Source organism: Melopsittacus undulatus, chromosome 6 (genome assembly GCF_012275295.1).
Source record: "Melopsittacus undulatus isolate bMelUnd1 chromosome 6, bMelUnd1.mat.Z, whole genome shotgun sequence".
Taxonomy (NCBI): Eukaryota; Metazoa; Chordata; class Aves; order Psittaciformes; family Psittaculidae; genus Melopsittacus; species Melopsittacus undulatus.
This window is the reverse complement of record NC_047532.1, coordinates 34,282,229-34,304,982: the sequence shown is the minus strand read 5'-3', so window position 1 is coordinate 34,304,982 and position 22,754 is coordinate 34,282,229. Positions and strand designations below refer to the sequence as shown.

The 22,754-nt window shown below is 45.1% G+C and overlaps 2 protein-coding genes and 1 long non-coding RNA gene across 3 annotated transcripts; all 3 read left to right on the top strand.

Moving 5' to 3' along the window:
* Nucleotides 1-334: 334 nt before the first annotated feature.
* On the top strand, nt 335-2,551 carry PIGZ (phosphatidylinositol glycan anchor biosynthesis class Z). The gene is made up of 2 exons (XM_005147017.1): nt 335-452; nt 990-2,551. Exons 1-2 carry the CDS (start codon nt 335-337, stop codon nt 2,549-2,551), a joined length of 1,680 nt encoding a protein of 559 aa, XP_005147074.1.
* A 3,107-nt stretch (nt 2,552-5,658) lies between these two features.
* LOC101879182 (nuclear cap-binding protein subunit 2) lies at nt 5,659-9,639 on the top strand. The gene is given in 5 exon segments (XM_034063438.1): nt 5,659-5,783; nt 5,785-6,019; nt 6,124-6,305; nt 7,136-7,274; nt 7,834-9,639. Coding segments are annotated over 5 exon segments (738 nt in total). The 5' UTR covers nt 5,659-5,673; the 3' UTR covers nt 7,906-9,639.
* Nucleotides 9,640-11,293: 1,654 nt separating this feature from the next.
* LOC115946203 (uncharacterized) lies at nt 11,294-14,562 on the top strand. Its single transcript, XR_004080308.2, has 2 exons — nt 11,294-11,942; nt 13,651-14,562. It is a non-coding gene; the product is annotated as an uncharacterized lncRNA (long non-coding RNA).
* Nucleotides 14,563-22,754: the final 8,192 nt, after the last annotated feature.

Sequence of the window (22,754 nt, the reverse complement as noted above, 5' to 3'; positions counted from 1 at the left end):
CTTCACTGTTTTGGGAAATCACCGGTTGCCCATTGCTTGCCTGCCCTCGGCTGATGCTCGGCCGCCCCGGGGGCCGGTTTGAATGCGGGGCTGTGCCGCAGCCCCAGACCCCGGTTACTGCCAGATTCTCACCCAGATGTGACCGCTGCCATTTTCCGTCTCGTTTTCGGCCGCTTCTGCACCGGTTGATGTCCCGGGCGCACTGCACCGCCGCTGTACCTCAGGGGCGGAGAGTGCTGCGCATGCGTGGGGTGTCCGCTGCGGCGCCTCGGCTAGCGCTCGCGCGCCCCCTGGCGGCGGCGGCGACTAAGTCTCGGTGTCGACGCAGCCCGGCATGGGGGCCAGGGAGCTGTGGGCGCTCCTGGCCGCGCTGCGGGCGGGCTGGTGCCTGCTGCCGCAGGCCGGCTACCTGCACCCCGACGAATTCTTCCAGTCACCCGAGGTGATGGCAGGTAAGGCGGCGGGCGGGGCTGGGGCGGGGCGCTGGTCCGCGGTCCCTCAGAGGGCGGTGGCGGCAGAGACGGTTCCGCCCGCTCCGCTCCGGTCGGCCGTGGCGCGGGGTGGCGACGGCCTCCGGGTGCAGGTGCATGGCCCCCGGCAGCCCCACAGCGGTGGCTCTGCGGAAAAGCGGAATGCACGGGCTCGTACCGGCGCTGGGACACGGCCCTTCCCCTGCGGCAAACCGCCCGCCTGCCCCCTGCGGCAGGGCAGCGGTGGGTCTGCCGTCTGCGGGTGCCGCTTCTGCCGTGCGCTGTCCAAGGCAAGCGGCGCCCGGAACCCTTCCACCCCAACGGGCTTACCTTCTGCTCTTGAAAAACTAAAAACCAGTTGTACCCTCCTAAACGTTTCAAGGTTGACTCCTGTCTCAGAAGTTCAGGAACTGCTCTGCATCATGATGCCCCTCATCCTAAGTTATATCCATAATGCTGAATTACTAAATAAAATATATTATGTATCTATGTATTTTATTTCTTTTTATTCCTTTATAGGGGATATTTTAAACCTACAAGTCTATTACCCTTGGGAGTTCCTTTCCAGCTCTCCTTGCAGGACAGTTGTTTTCCCGCTAATGACTTCTGGCATTACCTACTGGGTGATCAAATCTTTGCAGCAGCTGGACATATGTTCAAGTTGCATCAACAGCTACACCCTTCTTGTATCACCTCGCCTTCTTTTTACAATCTTTTCTTTCATACTTGACTATAGTGTTTATCGATTAGCTCCTTCCTGGGAAGCGGATCGGTGGAAAGCACTGGTGCTTCTTGCTGGATCATATGTCACTCTGGTATTTTATACAAGAACCTTTACCAACACACTTGAAGGACTTCTCTTTGCTCTTCTGATGGTATTGGTTTCCTCAAGAAAGCCTGACAGCAGCTTAGTGGAGCCTACAAGCAGCCCCCTCATAGGTATTGTAACAACTGCTGGGTTTTTCAACAGGCCAACCTTTTTGGCATTTGCTCTAATGCCCCTGCTTTACTGGGCAGGTTTCATTGTTGACTCTCAAAGGAGCATTAAAACTGTCATAAACCACTTTTTGAAGCTTGTCCTATGTGCATGTTTTACTGCTGTTGTTTTCATAACAGCTGACACCTTCTATTTCACCACCGTGGGCTTAGACAACCTCTACAACATTAAAAATAACAGTCTATTTGATGTACTAGGTCAGTTAAATGAGAAAATGATAGTAACCCCTTTAAATTTTCTCAGTTATAATCTTAATCCTCATAATCTTGCACTGCATGGAAGTCACCCACGAGTTACACATTTTACAGTCAATGGAATGATGCTCTTTGGGATCTTGCATGTTCTGGCCATTGGTGCTGGTTGTAAAATGTTAAAACAATATATCTGTCAGTTAATATGGGTCAAATCATATTACCATGGGTCGTCTGGGCTCTTAGTGCATTCCAAGGGCAAGCCAACATTACTGCTGTTTTATTTTGTTCCTCTGGCATTTCTCTCTCTATTCAGTCACCAAGAACCTCGGTTTCTCATTCCTCTCATCTTGCCATTAGTCCTGTTCAGCACGTCACAGAACAGAGCTATGAAGTGGAAATACGTCATTGTTATTTTCAATATGCTCGGGGCTTTGCTGTTTGGGTGCTTACACCAGGGAGGACTGATACCATGTTTGTTTCATTTGGAGCAACTCGTGCATTCTCCAGAGTCCTCAAGCCATCCAAGGCACTACACTTTACTTTTTGCTCACACCTACATGCCTCCTCGATCTCTGCTTAATATCAAGAAGAGAGACACACATATAGAAGTCATTGATATGGCTGGATCTGAAGAAGAAACCCTCTGCCACATAGTACAGCAGCGAGCAAATGATTTTACCTGCAATGAGTGTCATGTTTTTGTTGTAATACCTGGTACAATCAGAGCCACAATTACAAAATGTGGTGTCTCATTCTTGAACGAGACTTTGATATTTCCGCACTTATCAATGGAAGACCCACCACACATACCGTTCCTATTAAGCAGAAATTGGAGAAGTCAGTTAGGATTATACATCCTTCAGCTAGGCAGAAATCAGCAGAGCCTTTAGATTTTAGGAAAATAAGGTTTTAGTCTGTCACTTCACTTGGGTGCTCCCCAAAGGTGCTGTGAGACCTTCCTCCTTCAGCATGAGTAGTGGCATTGGGATCCCCCCCCTCAGGTCTCTTTATTCATGCCCTTACTCTTACCAGTAGAGCCAGTTCTTGATAGAACCTACCTGCTAAAAATTTGAGTTATTCAGCCTCTGTGGTATTTAATGTGAACTTGTGTAATTTTCCTAATAGGAGGGAATAAAATCAGAACCCACCAAAACTGTGTCTCAAGCTTAGCACTTTTCATGTGAGATTCTTGAAAGTTCTCATAATCTGACAGAAGGTTTGTGAACTGTGTATTTTTTACTGATAGCAGGTATTAACTTAGCTGCCAGAGGTCACAGGCCTAGAAAAAAGCCAGTCTGTCTCACAAAGGTTTTATTTTTAGGCTCTTAAAGAGTCCCCACTCAGTCATTAGATCAGGCTGCTGTGACAGTGTAAGCACCAGCACTCTAATACTGGCTTGCGTGGCTCTGTCTTGAAAAATCCCCAGCACTGATCTGGCAGAATCTGATTTAGAACATGGAAGGTGCTTCAGCCTAAATACTTGTGCTAAATCCTAAAATCCAAGCTTTGCCTGTTTAATGTTTCTTGCTGTACTTCTGTTCTTGTAGATACACTACACATGTACTGCAAGGAGCAGCTTGAGAGTGCTGCATTATGATGGATTAAGCCCACCTGCAAACAGGGCAGTCCTCTCCATGTGTGCTCCTGCTGCACATCCTGCAGCCTTCCTTGCTCCATTGTGGCTCCAACACCATCAACAGTGCAGGGGAGGCCCTGCAGTGAGCTGGTTCAAGAAGCTGCACGGACAGAAAACAGGCCACTCAGAGGGATTTGATCCTTTGTATGCATTTGACTAGACAAAACTCCAAACTGGCTCACTGCAGGGCTAGAGATCCCCCAGTTCTGCTGCAGGGTAGCATGTGAGGATCCAAGGGAGGTGCCACAACCCCTGTGCCCCCTCCCCTTTAAATGCTCCCCATTAAATCAGCTTATGAGAATGACAGATGACTTCCTAGCTCTCTACTGGAGAGCAGTCTGATTTGGGAGTGTGATATAAATAACTGAGCTTCAGCTGGGAATGATATGTATGTTTAATAACATAGTACTACTAATAATATTTGGATTTGCATGTGTGAACTTCTGGATCAGAAATATCCCAACACAGAGGCAAATACTCATTTGACATGTACTTTGTAGGTCAAGCCTCTGTGAATGAACCATACACTGGAATTCTCTCTACTCACAAAGGTAGTAACACTTGTTGCAGTCCTTCATGTATACAGCTTTACATAAGGGCTTATGAGCCAGTTTTTCAACAGACAATAGTAATACAGATTGACTCCAGGCTCTAAAGGGAAGCAAGGAAAAATCCCTTGAAGGATTTACCTTTATCTTCCAAACTACACATACCTCTAGGTTTTTAAGGAGGGTAACTCTCTCTCTCTTGTAAAGCATTTTGTGTTGTCTCCCCTACATGTTCATCCCACATCTTTCATCCCTCATTATTGGCAGGCCTGTAAATTAAAGGTGTGTATTTCTGAGGGTGGGGGGTAATAGGGGTGAACGTATCTTTGTACTGGTAACTCCTTAAGTAGTGAAAATAGTTGTGAAAACATTGTGACACCAAATGTATTTTTCATGTTAATTTCCTTTTTGCTCTTGTACACTGGGATGACAGCCAAGTGCCACAGCTGTTACTCCATTTCCTGCTTACTGTTTTCAGGTTTCTTTAACAGCTTAAGACTTACGACCTCTGGCCGTTTCAGTGGGGTAGATCTTGAAACTGTTCAGGGATGCGATGGAACACCTCCCACAGCACATTGACTTCTCCATCACTGCACTATGACACAGCCAGGAAGAGAACCTGGACCACGAATACTAACTCAGACTGAAAATACACTGGTTTTGTCTCACCAACTAGATGCAGACATTCCATCTGTGCACACCTCAGTCTTTGCTGGTGGTAAGTTTAATTTTACCAGCAATGCTGGAAACTGTATCTCAGATGATTTACAAGACTCTTTCCACCCGGGGTGATACAAATAATGGAAGTCACCCCCTCAGTTTTTAGTCAGGTGGATTAAATACTGAAATGTGCAACGAAAGAATGTTAACTACTTTAGTCTTGTAGATGTTGTTAAGATACAGCCACTCAAGCAAACCAGCCCGGTGCATCAAATATGCTGGATAGATTATTTTCCATATTTATATTTAGGATGGCTCCGTTGGCCATCTATTCCCTGTAAACCCTTCTTGCTACCACAGACTTGAGGTGTGCTATAACTACTGAATCTTTTACCTACCTGTAAAATGGGAGATTGTCCTATCCATCACCATCGACACTCGGACCTCTTTTTGTATCAAAGCTGTATGAAATGTAGAGTATTTCTAATGTGTAGACAGAAACTGTTAAAAGAACACCTCTGAGAAATATGGGTTTATTTCGAGTTTCTTATCGGGCACTGGAAGTGACAATCCTGACAGTATTCTGGACGATGTTTAATGCGAGTCTGCCTTCTGCCCGTTACCGAGTACTGCGGAGGGCGCACGCTGACTCTGCAATGGGAACCCACTGCACCGGTGAGCGCCGCGGTTCCCGTTCTCACGCTCAGACGCGGGGACGTCTCCTGGCGACGCGCGGTGTGTGGAACAACAGCCTTAGTCCGCAGCTCGCAGGCCGGGAACACGCCGGGTCTTCCGCGGCTGCCGCAGTGCGCCCATGAGCCGACCAGTCCCGGAAAGGCTGTGGGGGGCCCTGCCGCCTCCGGAAGCCCGTCACCCAGCCGCCGGGGCCCGCCCGCTGACAGCTCCACCGTGCTCCTTCTCTAGCGCTCAGCGGTTTCTTTCTCCTCATGGAGCGGTCCTGTACCGGCTGCTGTCCCGTAGCTGCCCCTAGCTCGACAGCGCTCAGGGCGCAGCTCCGGGGCGGCCGCCCTGGCCCGACCCGCGCCTTGGGGGCCATGGCCAGCCCCGCGCTCTGCCCTTCAGCTCCGCGAGGACGGTGTCGCGCAGGCGCAGCAAGCAAGGGGTCAGGCCCCGCAGCGCCTGGCCGGCGCTGAGCTGCCCGCGGGTGATGGCGGCTGCGGTGAGGCGGGCGGCGGCGCGGATGGGCCGGGACTCGGAGAGGCGCTGCACCACCTGCGGGGTGCTCAGCAGCACCAGCAGCACCCGCCGCAGCACCATCCCGCCCCCGCGAGACACGGCCCCTCTCGCGAGAGCCGACACCTGCGCCCTGCCCCCGCCTGCTCTCGCGAGAGCCGTGGCCCGCCTCGCTATTGGCTGCCTTCTTAGTGGCCGCCGCGGCGCGTGCAGGGGCTGTGCTGAGGGGCGGCAGCGCCATGTGTTCCGCGGACACGCTGAGCGTCTTGCGCAGCGACTCCTACGTTGACCTCAGCCAGTACCGGGACCAACACTTCCGGGTGAGCGGGCCGCCGCCGCTGCTGCCGCCGCGGGGGGTGGGGGTCGCGCGGAACGCCTGGGCCGGGCCCGGTTGTCGTAGAGTAACGCTGTCGTTGCGGCTCAGGGAACACGGTATGACCAGGAGCGGCTGCTGAGGAAGAGCTGCACGCTGTACGTGGGGAACCTCTCCTTCTACACCACGGAGGAGCAGATCCACGAGCTCTTCGGTAAGAGTGGTGACATCAAGAAGGTCATCATGGGGCTGGACAAAGTGAAGAAAACTCCCTGCGGCTTCTGCTTCGTGGAGTATCCTTCTGCGGGCCCGGTCCCGCGGCCGCTGGTGGAGCCGGCCCGGTGGGCGCTGTGGCGGGGGGCGGGAGCGGCTAGGCCGCGGGTGAGCAGAAATGCGGGTCACGGGGGTATGACCCGAGGGTAGAGCTATTCGGTTGCCAAAACGTGCGAGGGAGTTCTGGGCGAGAGGGGGCAGCGCGAGGTTATTTATTGTCTTAAAGGCCTTTTCCAACCTGAACGGTTCTGTGGTTCAAACATCCCTGCACGTCGAGCGGGGGTTATTGGGTTGCTTTCAGTCTGATGCTTTCAGCCAGACACTTGTTAGATAGCTGGCCTCTGTAGTAAAAGCGTATTCTTAGTGCCCAAGTGAAGAGGTCTGTTATTGCATACAATCTCACCCATAGTTTCTGTTGGTATGTGGCATCCCTGTAATGTGTTGTCTTTGTTACATGCAAGTCTCTTTGAACATCATTTTGTTTGGTTCCAGCAAAGTCACCAAAATGGTGAAAGATTGCCATGTCAGCGGAGCATGTGCTTTGCCATGGAAAGAATGCATGACACTTTGTATTCTTGCTTTGCTAATAGAGCTTTGTGCTTTTAGAGGTGAGTGTGGTTGAAGAACTTGATCGAATATATGCATTTCTTGAGCTCCTGCACATTGCTGTTTCACTAGCAGTTTTTATTAGTTTATATAGCTTCATAAAAGCAGTTGCTTTTAAAGCTAACCAAGCAAGAACTTTATCAAGCAAATACTTGGTTTTGTGGCCCATTCAATGTTGATTTTCCCTATGTTGAAAATAGAAGCCCCCCTGCCCTTTTTTTTTTTCCATTAACTTATTCCTAAGGTATTATGCAAGAGGAGATGCTGAAAATGCAATGCGATACATCAATGGAACCAGACTTGATGACAGGATCATAAGGACAGACTGGGATGCAGGATTTAAGGAGGGTAGACAGTATGGTCGTGGAAGATCAGGGGGCCAGGTAGGTTGTTGTACAGTCTAAATTTTAATTTGACATTGCCAAATTACTGGGTTTTGAATGAACACACTCAGAACAACTTAAAAAATAATAACTTCAAAGTAATTGTTTAAGACATTTTCTCAATGATAATGTTATCCACCAAGAATAAAGAACTTTTTCATGTATTTAATTGAAACTACTTTCAGAAACTTCATGGCCACTTGGGGAGACAACACTTAAAATAAGCCCAGAAAATGTAAGGCTGTCAGGGACACAGAGGACAGCACCTAGCTTACCTGAAGTTGAGCAGGTAGCAGATGCTTTTACTCCTGAAGCATGAGGCTGGCCATCCTCCCTTGGGTTGTTGTAATGAAAGAGTCCTCCTGGGTATTGTTAAATAGGAAGTTAGTTTATGCTGTGTTCTGACGTTCTCTGTTATGCGCTTTGCCTTTTGTTAGTCAGCTCCTTGTGGCCACTTACATGTTGTGAACTCGTTTTGACTATTCTGATGTTGTAATAGTGTCTGAGACAATGTTTTAATTTGTCTTTACTGGAATTTCCTTTTTCCCTTCTTTGTAAGGTCCGAGATGAATATCGTCAAGACTATGATGCTGGAAGAGGTGGCTATGGCAAAAATGTTCAGTGCCAGTGAATAGTGAATGACTGCTCAGCCTCACAGGAGAACTAGATCTGTATTGTCAATGTCACCAGGCACAAAGTAGGTCTGCTGCACACCAATTTATGTAGCTAGAAATTCACAGAAACTACTACCCGTGATCCTGTGATTGTGTATGTTCAATATCTCTTTCGTTTTAATACCGGGATCCAAAGCATTGCAGAGAACGTTAATACAGAGGACCTGGGAGTGAAGTTTTAAGCAATAATATGGGTGAGGCTTTGGTGTTTAAAAGCTGCTGTAACTTTACTAAAGGAACAAAGTCTTAATGGTTTGGTGCTTTTTTTCTTTTTCACTGTCAAAACTTGATTATTCTGTTGCTGGGATTTGTTTACATTAGTATCACAGGGTGGAGAATGGCAATAAAGGAGGGTTGGGGGATGTGTCAGAGATGAAAGAAAAAGGCAGAAAGCCCAGAAAAAACAAGTGGAATTTCTAGAGAATCTTTCATTTTCTAGGGAAGACTTAAAGCTGTGGACTTTCTGTTGTTACTGGATTAGCATCCTTTCACACTGACGCAGTTCCTGGCACACCTACATGAATGGCCACAATAAGCCAAGTCAGATTGTGAGCCCAGGAATCATAAAGTAAGAAGCAAACCTAGCAGAAAACAGCCATGCACTCTTCTACCAAGCATCATGTAACTGCATGAAACTGCACAATACAGAGCCATTTTGCTTTGTGGGATGCAGAGAGTGTAAGAATTGCAGTTATTTTCACAGTTGGAGTAGTAATATTTTGTTTCTGTCTGGTAGCTTTCTACATCCTCAATATCTGAGGAACGGTATCTTTCCTGTGCCTAAAAAGTGGCATGAATCCACATTGTACAGTTGCCCCAAGAATGGGATGTTTGAGGAAGTATAATGAGAAAGTTTGTTCTCAAAGTAGATTTTCTAGTTACAAAACTGCAGTACAAACAAAGGTAAAAATAAAAAATGAATTTGAGGAAGAGCTTTACTTTCTACTGAGCATGTGGTAAGAATGGTGAAAGAATGCAGGACTGCATAGATTTAATTTGGTTTTTCCTTCTTCCTCTGAGCCCTATTAATACTGCCACTTTGTATGATGGGATATTGAGGTACTGCAGGTACAGGAATAAAAATAACTAGTGATCCCAAGGTCTGTGAAATTAACCTGCCAAAACAAAATAGTTTAAGAACTGTTGCAGGGCTTGGGATTATTGGTTTGTTTTGGTTTGTTTGGTCATTTTATGGACTTCTGAGTTTTTTGGAAATTGCAATTTACAGAGTTTTGTCCAAATATCTTGTTCACGACTCCTTAAAAAACTTCAAAATACCAGGTATGTAAAAGTTGATCTTTACTCACTGAAGATATTGTTGGAAATCTTGATCAGTTTCTGTGAACATTTAGTCACAACTGCTCCTCTAAATTCAAAATACAGTGAGGAAGAACAACTGCAATGAGGCTTTGCTTTCTTAGGAAGCAAGATTGTGGGTGAGCTTTGGGCTTGTTTGGCGCATGGATTAAAACTAAAACTACATTTTCAGGATCACTTGGTGCTGGTCTGCAAACAAGACTTTGAATAAAGTGACCTTTTTCTATATAGTACATTTGATCATGAGTTTACAGCTTACAATCTACTCTAGGAAACCTCTGAAGTTTATTTTTCATGATATTAAGTTTGCATAAAAAAATGTATTACCAAAACTTTTAAGTCACTGTCAAATAAAGCTGCAAATTTAAAATGGATTGTTATTTTTATATTTTCTTCACATAATCAGTGAAAAAAAGAAGCTACATTGAGATTCCTGTCCACAGCCTTTATTCTAGTGTCTTTTAAGATGGATAGAATGAATATTGCTTCCCTCTGACTGGATTTTCAGTGTTGTTTAGTTCTTACCTGGATGCTGACAGTTGTTGGTTTAATGCTGTTCTTTCTGATACTTTTTGGATTATGGAACAGAAATGAAATTACTGATACTGAAGTGGATGTGAAAGTCCTTGTTGTGTAACAAGTAGCTTTCAAGGTGCGCTTGCTTATAAAAATGAGGCTTTAAATTATTTTTATTCTAAGTGCTGCCAGACAGTAATTCTCAGATGAAATGGAGGTGACAGTAAGATTTCAGCTCAAAACCATCTCTGTCTTTTGCTGCTTATGTGCAACGTGTACGGAAAGATTTTGTCTTAGAGTGAGATTTTTCTATTTTGAGAGAAATTTCAATTGAACTTGTGTTTAAAAGCACAAGATGTGTCATGTAAAGTCATAGTATCTCAAAAGCTTGTACATAGGAAATTGGATTGATTTTTGCCTTCCCTGATTGAAATTGAACATGGCTCTGCTGAAGCTAGTGTTTAACACAAGTAACTGAATTAAGTCTTTAAAACTTAATTGAGGGCTTCTTTAGCTTTTTTATGTGCCAGTTTGTTGTGATTCAGTTCTCTTGGAAGTACAAGGTCTCCTGTGATTTTTGACATGCCAGTCCATTATGATTATAAACACTTTCCTAGAAGTTTAAGCTCTATATTAGCTTTTCTAAATACTTGTTCATTATAATTAGGTACTTCTGTGGAATTGTATCCATAAAGAAATACATCAGCTAAGAATATGGGTGGAAGCTTAGTCATGCCTTGAGGGAAGAGAGGCTGTTACAAATGAAGGCAGCAAGAGCTTCAGTCTCCCACAGACTGTGGTGCAGCCTCATGGTGGATTGATTTACATGCCTCTCTTTGGTACCAATAGCTGCAAATAAGATTTGTATTCACAGCATTTGAGTCTTTGTGTTGCAGTGTAAATTGGAGCATTAAAAGCCTTCATTTTCAATGACTGACAAAATAATCCCTGTTACCAGTGTAGCCCTGCAGGCTAGTTCCAAGGTGGTCTTTTTATCAGTCAGATTACTTACTACCTTGTGCAGCAGCAGAGTTTGTGCTCACATTGGTGTTAAGATTCTTTGTACCCAGGCAATTCTGAAAGACAAATGGTTGAAGTATTTAAGTTAATATCCAGTATTTCATCTTCCACAGCTTGTCAGATCATGTTTCTTGTGAAGGTAAAAATCCATTAAGAACTCAAATCAAGTGGTTTATACAAAGGCTTTTGCCGCGGAAAGGACTCAGAGACCAATATGATCAGACAAAAAGCCATTTATTGCAAAGTATTAACTCCTTATATACTATTGCTTACAAACACCTACAGTGATTTGTCGTATGATTGGATACTTGTCTCGAAGAACCTTAGTGACTAACATATAATTGGTTAAGCACAGGTGTGAGAACTTGACCTCGAACACTTGCCAACAGCCCACAGTTCTCATCACTCAGTGAATTCCAGCTTCTTATCTTGCTTGCTTAAGCTTCCTCGGGCCTCCCACGGCCTTGCTGTATCCCTTGGAGTTATTGAGAGCTCATGTACCAAATATCCATTCTCCTGTGAGAACACTGTCTCCACAGGCTTTGATCTATAGTCAAAGACAATGCTAGTTAAAAAGGAAAGCAGTCCACAGGAACTCAACATTTAATAAACTGTTGTCCATTTATTAGATGTTCAGTCCATCTGAGTTTCTAAAGGACAAATTGTACCTTATGCTGCAGCATATAACTGAAGAAGAATTAAACTGGGTACTTTTCTTCGCAGTTGCTGGGATTTCTGCTCCTAATTAACTGTGTTTGGTACTTTCAGGTAAGTGTAGGGCCTGATTACAACTACAGGTAAAGCACAAAAAAATTGTCGGAGACTGCAGAGAGAAGTGTCCTGGGCTTCGAAACGTCTGTCATGTTTGGGAAATAATGGCCTGATTTATTAATTGCCGCTTTTCATGTGTCTCCTGCCTGCTCCTGTCTAAAGCTTTTGCACAAGGGATTGGATATATTCAGAGCTGCTCTACAGTAACACACAACTCCTCTGCTTACCCTTCAGGGCAACTAGATGGTGTAAATGTTTCTTGTGGCTTGGGGATGTTCTTTCGTGTCAGAGTTCCATAGTTTATGAAGATTACCTTCCTGCCACTGTGCTTCCCAGCCTGCTTTCAAAGGCAAAGGTGTACTTCAGTGAGGTAATACTCTTCAAAATTATTTTGGCTTCTACCTGAAGGCCATTTGACTGTCTGTGAGGGTTCCTTACAGGGAAAAGAAAGGGGGGGAAGGGAGGAAATGTGTAGACAAACTCTGCTTTGTACCGCTTACTAGTTGGTATGTTTAGATCTGACACAATCTTTCCCTTTAGCAGAGTGGTGAATTTTGAGTCTCAAACCCTTGAGAAGCGGCACAAGTCAAATGTGCCAGATGGCTCCCTCTAGTGAGTACAGAATTAGTACGCTTTTAAGTTGCGACATGGCCAAGAGGGCTGCTGAAAGCTCTGTGCAGTGTCCTATGTATCTTCCAGTCTCAAGATTTTGCTTTTGTGTCGTAAAAATGGGCAAAACCATAATTTTCATATGTAGACCGTTTTTCAGAGTGGTGGCAACTAGAGATCAGGGATCCATGAGTTCATAGCACATCATTTTTTCTCTACTTAGTAGCAGCTCAGTTTTTTATACTGGGTATTGCAATATGCTGTGTCTGTGGTGATCTCCTTCCCTGCCCCTAGCAACCTCTTCAGATGTTGCCAAAGGCACACCTGTGATACTGAAGGAGGGCTTAACTCTTAGATGCCAAATCCATGCTTCACAACCTCCCATTAATCATATTGTTTAGCCCTGCCAGAAGATCTTGTGCCAACCACCTGTTTTTCAGTCTCTAGTGGGTTATGAAATGAAGTTCTGTGTCACACACAACAAAGTAAATGTATGCAGCTTGGCAAGACAGTAGGCAGGGTCTTAAATGTGTAATTTGTTTCTGTGGAGTTGCAGTAGACCTTCAGGCACTTTGCAGACTTCAGTGTCTTGCTTCAGAATATCTCTGCAGGGAAAGTGCCCTTTTGTATCTTACAGATTTTTTGATCTGTGACAAGCCCGTGGAGGGTGAGGAGTTGAGCTCCCAGTCTCCTCAATTCTAGCTCTGACAAGGCTTTCTTGTGCTAATGTACTTCGTGACACAGCGAGTGTAAGAAAGACACGCAAGTACCCTTTTCACAAGTGACTTAGGAAGATGAGCAGTACGTGCAGGATATAGATCAGGTCTTTTAAACCATTCTTACAAAATAATCATAAATACCTTAGGAACACAGTAGGGGTACAGTGGGAATGAATCATCTCCATGCAGGACTGATGTGATTTGCTTCATATTAATACCTTTTGAAGCAGTTGTAGACATCTTTGCTTAAGTCTTTTCACTAATCTGATGGAAGTGCATTTTACAACTAGTGAGCAGCTGAGTAAAGACTGTTTAAAACTTTCCTTCCCAGGAGTACCTTTGCCTGAATTCCAGAGGGTGCTTCTCAGTGGTAACAGAACTGTATGGAATGGCTTTTCATGTAAATCCCTTTGCAGAATGGAGGGTCTTGGTTGTTCATTGCACCTTTGTGCTGTGGCTAAATTTGGCAGAAGCAGTAATTCAAGAGTGAGTAACCTGAATTAAATGTAGGGGGAGGGTGGCTTGTTTATTTATTTGTTTTTCACATCTGAAGGCCAAGTATTAATTATTCTTGGTGCAGAATTTTATTGCTTTGAAGGTGCTACAGCAGACATTTGCTTTTGGAAAACCTTTCTTGACTCTTCAGCAAGAGCAGCCATTCTGGCTGAATGTATCTCTCAGAAGCTTTGTTCTCCATACTTGTCTGTGACTATGTAAAACCTGTTTTTACTTTGTTTTGTTACTCTCCAGCAAAGTCTGTACAAAGCCAGTTGCTTCTGCACTGACAGGAAAATCCACCACTCTTTCAGAATCATAAAACTGACTATGTTGGAAAAGACCTTTAAGATCATCAGGTCCAACCCAGGACTGCCAAGCCCACCACTAAGCCATATCACTGAGGACCTCATCTGCACGGTTTTTGAACACTTCCAGAGATGGTGATTCCACCACTTTCCTGTGAAGACTGTTCCAATACCTGATTACCCTCCCTGTGAAGAAACTTTTCCTGATATCTAATCTAAACCTCCCCTGGTGCAGCTTGATGCCATTACCTCTTGTCCTATTGCTTGTTACTCAGAAGAGACTGACCCCACCTCACTACAACCTCCTTTCAGCTAGTTGTAGAAAGCGATAGAGAGCACTTCAGCACCTCAATGCCTTTCCTGAAGTAGGGGCACAGAACTGAATGCTGAATGAGGGGCTGAGTCGGGATTTCAAATGCCAAGTTGCACACGGAGGAACTGAAATACCTTCTATCAGAAAATAGTGTGAATTGAGCGTTACTGAGTTAATGACCTGGAAAGCATCTTTCTCAAGTGCCTTGAGGATGTTTCTGAAAATAAGACTGTATGTTAAGTAATTTGGTTGAATTTTATCTAATTAGAGCTACCTCTGATTTCCTTTTCAAGGTGCAGCATTTATTGATCCTTCTCAGACTGGTATTTTTCAATTAGGACAGTATTGAACCACAACTTATGTTATTTCAGGTATAATTAAAAGACTTTTTTTTTTCCCTGGAACACAATCTGAAAACAAATGGCAAATAAAATTTGTTATTTTGATATTTCTCCAGCTATGTGCAACATAGATATTAGCATAAATTAGCCTAATTGGGTCAGCTTGTACTTAAATTTCTGGACAATAAAGCTTTTCCCTTCTGTACCAATCTCTTCCTGCAAGCCACAATTTAAAAAGGAGATTATGATTTTCTAGTTAGAGTGGGTAAGAATATATTAAATATTAATAACACATAATTTAGGTCTGTAGCTCACATTCAGTTTGAATTGCTTCAAACTGAACTTGTTTTGTTTTTCTGACTTTATTAATTTAAAATAATGTTCTTACTTCATAGTTCGTGTTTTTTAATATGGGGAATTTTTCTGATTTAACAAAGGGCTGCTAGTCTGTTCAGTGTGGTTTGATTTAAGTTGGTGGGTTTTGTTTTGTGTTTGGTTTTCTGTAATATCACTGTTCTGCAACATCTTAAATTACTTTTCGTGAAGACAGCACCCGGTCAGCTTGTTACGCAGCCACAAGATGTCATGAGAAGCCGTGCCTCGCTGCAGGAAGAGTGAGTGTGCTCTGCGAGTGCTTTGTGAGCCCTCGCAAGGGGCCAAGTTGAGCAGTAGTTCTGGAACGAGGTGTTCTGAAAACATCTCAGTTCTCCATACAACTATTGCAGTGTCTCAACTTCTTCAGTGAACCCTTTCATATTAGGGTTAGGCTTGAAACAAGTGACTAGTAACTGCTTGAACTGTCTTCTAGCATGCCCTGAAGCAGCAGATGTAAGGGTGCCTTAAGGTTCCCAAGATGTAGCCTGCCCTGTAACATTAAGCACTATAGAACTGAAAGGTTCTCTATGTAGTAACCATAATTGTGCATGCTGGAAGAGGTCTGGTTTGTGGCTTGGGTTTTGCAGGGGTTTGGTTGGTTTAGTGGTTTTTTTTCTCCTCTGAATTTACTCCAGTAAGAGGAGAAATGTGTTTCCAGGAACTGGTAAGGACTTTTTCCCATTAAATCCAGGAATGTCCCAGAGTTTGCACTTTTGCTTCTGCTTTTAAATTCCCAGATGAATTTCCTCTTTGAAAGCTACATATTATCTTGAAAAAGCTGTCAAGCAGCAACTTTGCATAAACTAAGCATTTAATATGCTAGTGTGCCCGGAGAGTTCTTGAAAGGTCTCATGGGAGCAGTATTGACTCCTGAGTTGTATCTCAGCGTGAGTCAGGGAAGCTCAGCAAAACAGTATCACAAAAAGAAACCACAGCTTTCTGGTAGGAGGGATTAAAAATCCCTCAGGATAAGTGTCCAAAGTCAGTAAGACAGTATTTTTCTCAGGATCCAAGGCTGTGAGGGCCAACAAATATTACTTGGTCTACAGAGTTGGACAGGGAAAGACCTTGGTTCAGAAGAGCACAGAAAGTTGGCAGGATGTGAAAAGTGAGGGAAAGATTCCAGCTAATTTGTGTTAATCCAGTAATTTGGATTCTAGACACAAAATGGGTCACCAAGGCAAAGTTAATAAAACATTAAAAGACGTCCAGCAGCCTGAATAAATACATGGTGTTCATCAGCAGTCCCTGGATATGGTGTTGATTCTGTGTTTGATCATGTATTTTCCCCTAAAGATACTTAATTGAACTAAAACTGGTGTGAGACTGAGTTTGTTATGATTGATTGATTCCCTATCAGAAAACAAAATCGCTTTGATGTACGTGAACGAGCGGTGCTGTTTCTCATTGTGCTCTGTGAATTGTCTTCCCTGTTGAGCAGAGTACTTCACAGGCTGGAGCACTCTGTGAGCAGCGCACTCCTCAGCAGGCACAACACGTTTGTTGTTGTCAATATGGAGATGGAATAGAGAACTAAATAATTTTAATCTCTTTATAGGAAAGAATGATTCAGGGCTCCAACTTCAGACAAATTTGGAAGTAATTATCTATTCCCAGACCTACAGCTGTCCTGGGAGGCAAGAAAACATCATTCAGAAGCTGTGTGCTTGAAGTACCAAAGCTTTAAGGTGCTCAGGATTGTGGTGGACTCTTGGACTGTAGAGTTGGATGTGCAGCACTGGAGAGAGCCCGTTTTCTCTGGATATTAGCAGGCTGTATGTATCCCACCTGTTGGAGGATGATGGGTGTTATAGCTGGCAAAGGCTTCAGAGAACATGTAGAGCTGTACTGCAACTGCCTTCTGTGCAGAAGCTCAGGGCACTTTTCCCTACGTATGTGGCACTACAACAAAGCTCGTGTGTTTCCTTTTTTAATGGTTATGGCAGGTGCCTCCTCTGTTCAGGAAGAGACTTTTATGGCAGCTGTAAAGTCTAGGGGAATTTAATGTGTTCCATGGATATACAGACACAACAACACAGGTTGTATCTGTATATGGGTTGAAGTATGTGAGGTTACTGGAACATTTTTTTTCAGCTTTTGATATTTTAGGTTATAATAATTTGAAGTGAATATTTTAGTGCACATAAAATGCAGAATTGCCTCTCAAGAATTATTTTTTCACTGTTAGCCAGAAGTTCGCTAAGCTGTGCAGTTTAACAATGCATTTCTCCTCTTAGCTGAGTATCACTCTATGAGCCTAGGAAATCGGTTTCTTCATGAGTTCCAGAATTCACAGATATGTGAACAAATTCCAGCATAGACATAGTGTAATAGGGCTTCTTTAAAAGCAGTTTTAATTTCTTCTTCATTTTTCCCTCCCAGTGAAATGGATTTTCTAATGTACGAATCGTATAATACAAATTCATTTTGTGTAAGAACCTTTTACGATTATTCATTATTTCTAGACTTTTTTATTGCTAAATATGTTGTTGCCACAGCTGCTGTCAGTGACAGTATAACTTACAGCAGCGTGGACCATGTCTCCCTTCCCATCCCTCCCGCCGGAGGCACTCGTGTTCCCCGCAGCTGCTCAATGTCATGGTCTCCAATGGCAAGAGAAACTCATGCCCTGGCTATTGTGTACCAGCACCCAGCAGAGCTGGGCGCTCCTCTTAGCAAGTCCCAGAACCATCGCAGGAGCACTCCTGGGAAAGGATTTTGTATTTAATGGAATCCAGGCTTTGGATGATGTGGGCTCTTTAACTTTGGAATTGCTGAACAAAGGGAACTCTGTTCTGGCAAATTTGAGTTTCAAAGAATATTCTGCCATCTGGGGAGCCTTCTGCTTACAGCCCCATCTCTTTCCCCCCCCACCCCAAGCCAAAATACAGCCATTCAGCCCAACAGGATTCCCACCTTTGGAATGATCCCTCAAAACCATCTGATTTTAACAATGATCAGCCTGGAAAGCAAGGAAAAGAAAACCCAGTTTAGCCCAGCCAAGCCCAGCACCGTTTAGCCCAGTTCAGACCAGTCCAGCCCAGTTAAGTCTGGTTTAGCCCTGTTCTGACCAATGTAGCCCAACCCAGCACAGTTTGGACCAGTTTAGCCCAGTATAGCCCAGTTTAGACTAGTTTACCCCAGTGCACACCTGTCCAGCCCAGTTTATCTCAGTTCAGTCACTTTACCCCAGCCCAGTTTAGCCCTCTTCAGACCAGACCAGCCTCATTTACCCCAGTTAAGCCTAATTTGGCCCATTTCAGACCAGTGCAGCCCAGCTTAGCACACTCTAGCGCAATTGAGCCCAGCCAAGCACAGTTTAGCCCAGTCCAGTGCATTTTAGCCCAGCTCAGATCTGTCTAGCTCAGTCCAGCCTAACTAAGCCTGGCCAAGAACAGTTCAGCCCAGTTTAGCCCACTTAAGGACAGTCTGTTTAGCCCAGTTCAGCTCATTTTAGACTTGTCTAGCCAGGCTCAGACAGGTCCAGCCCACTTCAGCCCAGTGAAGCCTAACCCAGCCCAGTTGGGGCCGCTCCAGCTCACTTTAATCCAGTACAGCCCATTTTAGCTTACACCCCAGTTTAGCTTACTCCAGCCCAGCTCACAACAGTCCATGTCGGTTTACCCCAGCCCAGTTTAGCCCAGACCAGCTCACTTTAGCCCACTGCACATCACTACAGCCCATTTGATCTCAGTTCAGACAGTTTACCCCGCTTTGGTCCAGCTCACTTTAGCCCTGTCCACCCCATTCCAGTTTAGCCAACTTTAGCATAGTCCATTCCAGTTTAGCCTAGCCCACTTTAGCCCAATTCAACCCAGTTTAGCCCTGTCCAGACCAATTTAGCCCAGCCCACTTTAGCTGAGTTCTGTCCAGTTCAGCCCAGTTTAGCCCAATTCAGGCCTGTCCAGACTGATTTAGCACAGAATAATTTGACAAATATTGTCAACAATCACGTCAGTGCTTCATCACAGCACGTTTGGGTTCAGAGTTCTGTTTGTTATGTTTTAAATTTATGAGCATCTCTTGACTTTGTAGCAGGTTGATTAGATTATGGACTGACAGGTAGGAACAGAGATGCTCTGAGCTGTATCACTTGTGCACATGAGCTGGTTGATCTTTGTGACAATGAGCTATACTCCCTGTCCTGCTGTCAGCAGCAGCACATGGGTCTGCAGGGATGACAGCCATCACTCTTGAACTGGGTTTTTTTTGCTGTTTTTTTCTTTGTTACAGTCTTCATGCTGGTTCTTATGGCCTAGTGTATTATAGAGAAATATGAATATTTTGTTTCCCATGAAGCCAGGAAATGGGGAGTTAATTTCATATGAAAGCAATATGATTCATACTTTTACAGCGTCATTAGCTGAGGTATCTCCACAGAGGAGCCCTCAACACCAGAGCGAGGGGAGACACCGCACCCCGGAGCCTCGGTTCTGAGCGGCCCGAGCCACCGAGAGACCCTCAAGTCCTGGCCAGGCCTTGCGCAGGAGCCGGCAGCTCCGTTGAGGCGAGCAGGGACTCCCAGGAGGGACGGCACCGCCCTGAGCTGGTAAAACATGCCCAAGGAGTGAGGTGATGAGAGCCTGGCACGGCAGCCAGTGCAGGGCAGGGAGAGCGGGCAGCGAGCGGGATGGTGAGCACTGGGGTCAGGGCCGGGATTCGCTCTGGCAGCTCTGCTCTGGCTGCCTTGGCGGGGAGCAGAAAAGTGCCTACACTGCTCTGGTGAGGGGAGGGTGCACAATGGGCAGGGCTGCACTTGGTGAGTGCTGGTGGAGGTCCTGGTGGAGGCCATTCATCCAGGAAACTGGAAGCTAGTAACAACACAAAAACAAAAGGAGGAAGAAGACAATTAAGAGCAAGGGCTTCCCCCAATATGACATCCCCTCCCAGAACTGCTTTGCAGTTCTGCAAAGGGGCTTACGAGGAAACGTCCACAGCACTGCCCAGAAGCACTCTTTACTGGTGCATCAGGTGGTTGTTCATTTGGTGCCATTGGTACTTGGGTTTGTTGTTTTGTTTTTGGGTTTTTTTTGTTTGTTTGTTTTTTTTTGTTACTAGCTTCTTGCATTAATATCCTCCTTTTCTGTATGCACTAGGGTGGACGCTCGTGGCCCCTGCACAGTTTGGGCCTGGAGCAAGCAGTCCTGCTCCCTCTCAGCTCTCTTTACATGTTTCAGCCTATTGACAGTGCACCACAGCTCAGCCCCTGCTGCAGGAAGACCTCCACCAGGGCGCACCAAGTGCAGCCCTGCCCATTGTGCACCCTCCCCTCAGCAGACCGGTGCAGGCACTCTCTACACCCAGAGCTCTGTGCTGCAGCCTCCCCTCTCACTGGCTCTGTCTGGTGCCGACGCTGCCACCACAGGGGCAGCCAGAGCAGAGCTCCCAGGCTGGTCCCTGGCCCTGACCCCAGTGCTCACCATCCCGCTCGCCGCCCGCTCTCCCTGCCCTGCCCTGGCTGCCGCGCCAGGCTCTCGTCGCTGCGCTCCTGGGACGGGGTTTACTCGCTCAGGGCGGTGCTGTCCCTTCTGCCACCGCCCCTGTGAGTCCCTGCTCCCCTCAGCGGAGCTGCGGCTCCTGGGCAAGGCCTGGCGGGGGCTGGAGGCTCCCTCGGGGGCTCTCGCCGCTCAGTACTGAAGCTCCTGGACGCGGCGTTTCCCCTCGCTCCGGTGCTGAAGGCTCCTCTCTGGATCTCCACCTGGGCAAATCATCTTTCCTTGAAGAACTCCAGAGTTAAGCATTTTAGGTCATCTGTTACATGCAGAAAGAAAACACATGGCCAAGAAAATGGGATGCTCTGTTTAAAAAGATGTGAGAAAAAGTTTTAGATGTTTTGCAGTATTTCTCTATTCCTTGGCTAAGCTGTATATGTTAATTTATTGATAGCAAACTCCCTGTTTTCTGTAGTTGCAAACTTTACTGCAAGTAAACTAACATCCTTCCTGTAAAGAACAGGAGCATAATCCCATTCTTGAAAGGGGCATTAGGCTGTTTCCTGTCTTGGGGTAAAAGCCTATGTAGCTGTAATGCAGCTATTCTGGGTGCAGTGGGGAGCACAGAGGCAACCTGCTTCAATGCACAGCCCACATCTGTGGGAGAATTGAAAGTGACAGGAAGCATTCTGAGGCTGTGTGCTCAGCCAAGCAGAGTTCTGAACAGTCTGTATCTCAAGTTTTGGTTTAATTTCTAGCACAGTTTTTGAGGCACTTGAGTCCGGATCATTGAGAACAAAAGTTTCCTTCTCTGAATTACCACTGTGTGTCAGCAGCTGCTTGGGAACTTTGAGCAAACTTGGAACTATCTTCCACAGAAGCACGTGTTTAACTCTTACACAACTGTTGGACTTAGTCTGTTTAGTTTTGTGTGTGAGTTACCTGCTTCATGTGTTAACGAATCAGGAATTTGAACATGCTGCCTTTGTTGGGCATTTGCAACTGTGATCTGTACTGAAGGGACATTTTCTCCCAGAGGGGCCTGATATCTCCAATATCACTCCTGCGAGACCTGGCACATGGACAGCACATTGTCTTTAAAACACTTCATCAGTTCTTACTTGCTTTTGTGTTTTGGAGGACTGAAATGAATTGACTGTTTCAATCTATTTAGCTAAACAATAGCTTAATATGAGAAAGATGGCAACTTCTTGATGTGATTCTTAACCAAGAAAACACAATGCTCCTTTTTTATTTATCTAATTAAAGGAGCACTGTAAATCAAATAGAAAAAACCTGAAATTGTTCATCTCAGTCCTCAGCTGACCTGCATCAGGCAGAGATTATTTTCACAGGGTCACAGAACAGCTGGAGCTGGATGGGACCACTCAGGATTATCCAGTTCAAACCCCTGCTCAAAACAGGTCACTTAAAGCAGGTGGCCCAGGGGCATGTCCCGTCAAATTCTGAACATCTCCAAGGGTGGTGGCTCCAGAACAACTATGGGCAACATGTTCCAGTTGTTGGGCATCCACACAGTAAAAAAAAGTTCTTCTGTTCATATCGAATTTCGTGTGCTTTAACTTGTGCTTCTTACCTTTTGTCCTGTTGCTGAGCACCATGAAGTCTGGCTCTGTCTTCTTTACACCCTCACATCAGGTATTTATGCATACAGGTAGGATCTCCCTGATCTGATCCTTCACTTCTCCAGGATGAACAGTCCCAGTTCCCTCAGCCTCTCCTTGTATGAACAATGCTCCAGTCCCTCAATTATCATTATGGCCCTTCACAGGACTCACTCCAGTGTGTTCCTGTCTCTTGTACTGGGAAACCCAGCACTGGACCCAGCACTCCAGATCTGGCTTCACCAGGGCTGAGGGGAGGGGAAGGATCAACTCCCTTCACCCACTGGCACCACTGTGCCTAATGCAGCCTAGGACACTGCTGGCCTTCCTGCTGGTGAGTGAACATTGCTGATATTTTTTTGCTAGAGACCTCCATTCTTGACAAAACTCCAACATATGTCAGGGCTGCAGAGTTATTCCCCTGTTTTTTTCATGGCTTTTATTTTTTTTTCACGTAAACATGATAAGGGTTAAAAATATTGTTATATGCCACAACACTGCAGTATAGGCCTATAGTGTGCACGGTAAAGACTCAGCTTAAACTGTGCAGTTAAAGAAAATTCAAAACCACAGATTGTTTGTGATGTGATTCCATTTATATTTTAACATTGGTAAAATATTTACTGTTCTTTTATGGTTTTACTTGGTTTTAGAAAGCAAGAAAATCCAATCTGAAGAATACTGGAAAGTTTTCATTAGAACTGTTGAAAAACCCTAACTTTTACAAATGTCAAAATGCACCTGAGTCATCCATATAATATGTTTTAACTTCTTTTCCTGTGTCTCTTCTGGTTTTCTGAAAGAGCTATTTCGTAATTGAGGCATTGGTTCCAGAGAGCTAGAATGGTGTCTTTGCAAATATGTTATCAATCCATTTTTCATGTGGATTTTCTATGTTTTTGAAAGCAATGCTGAAATTTGAAGCATTGCCACTTGTTGCTGAGCCTTTGCTTCCTCTCTGTGTT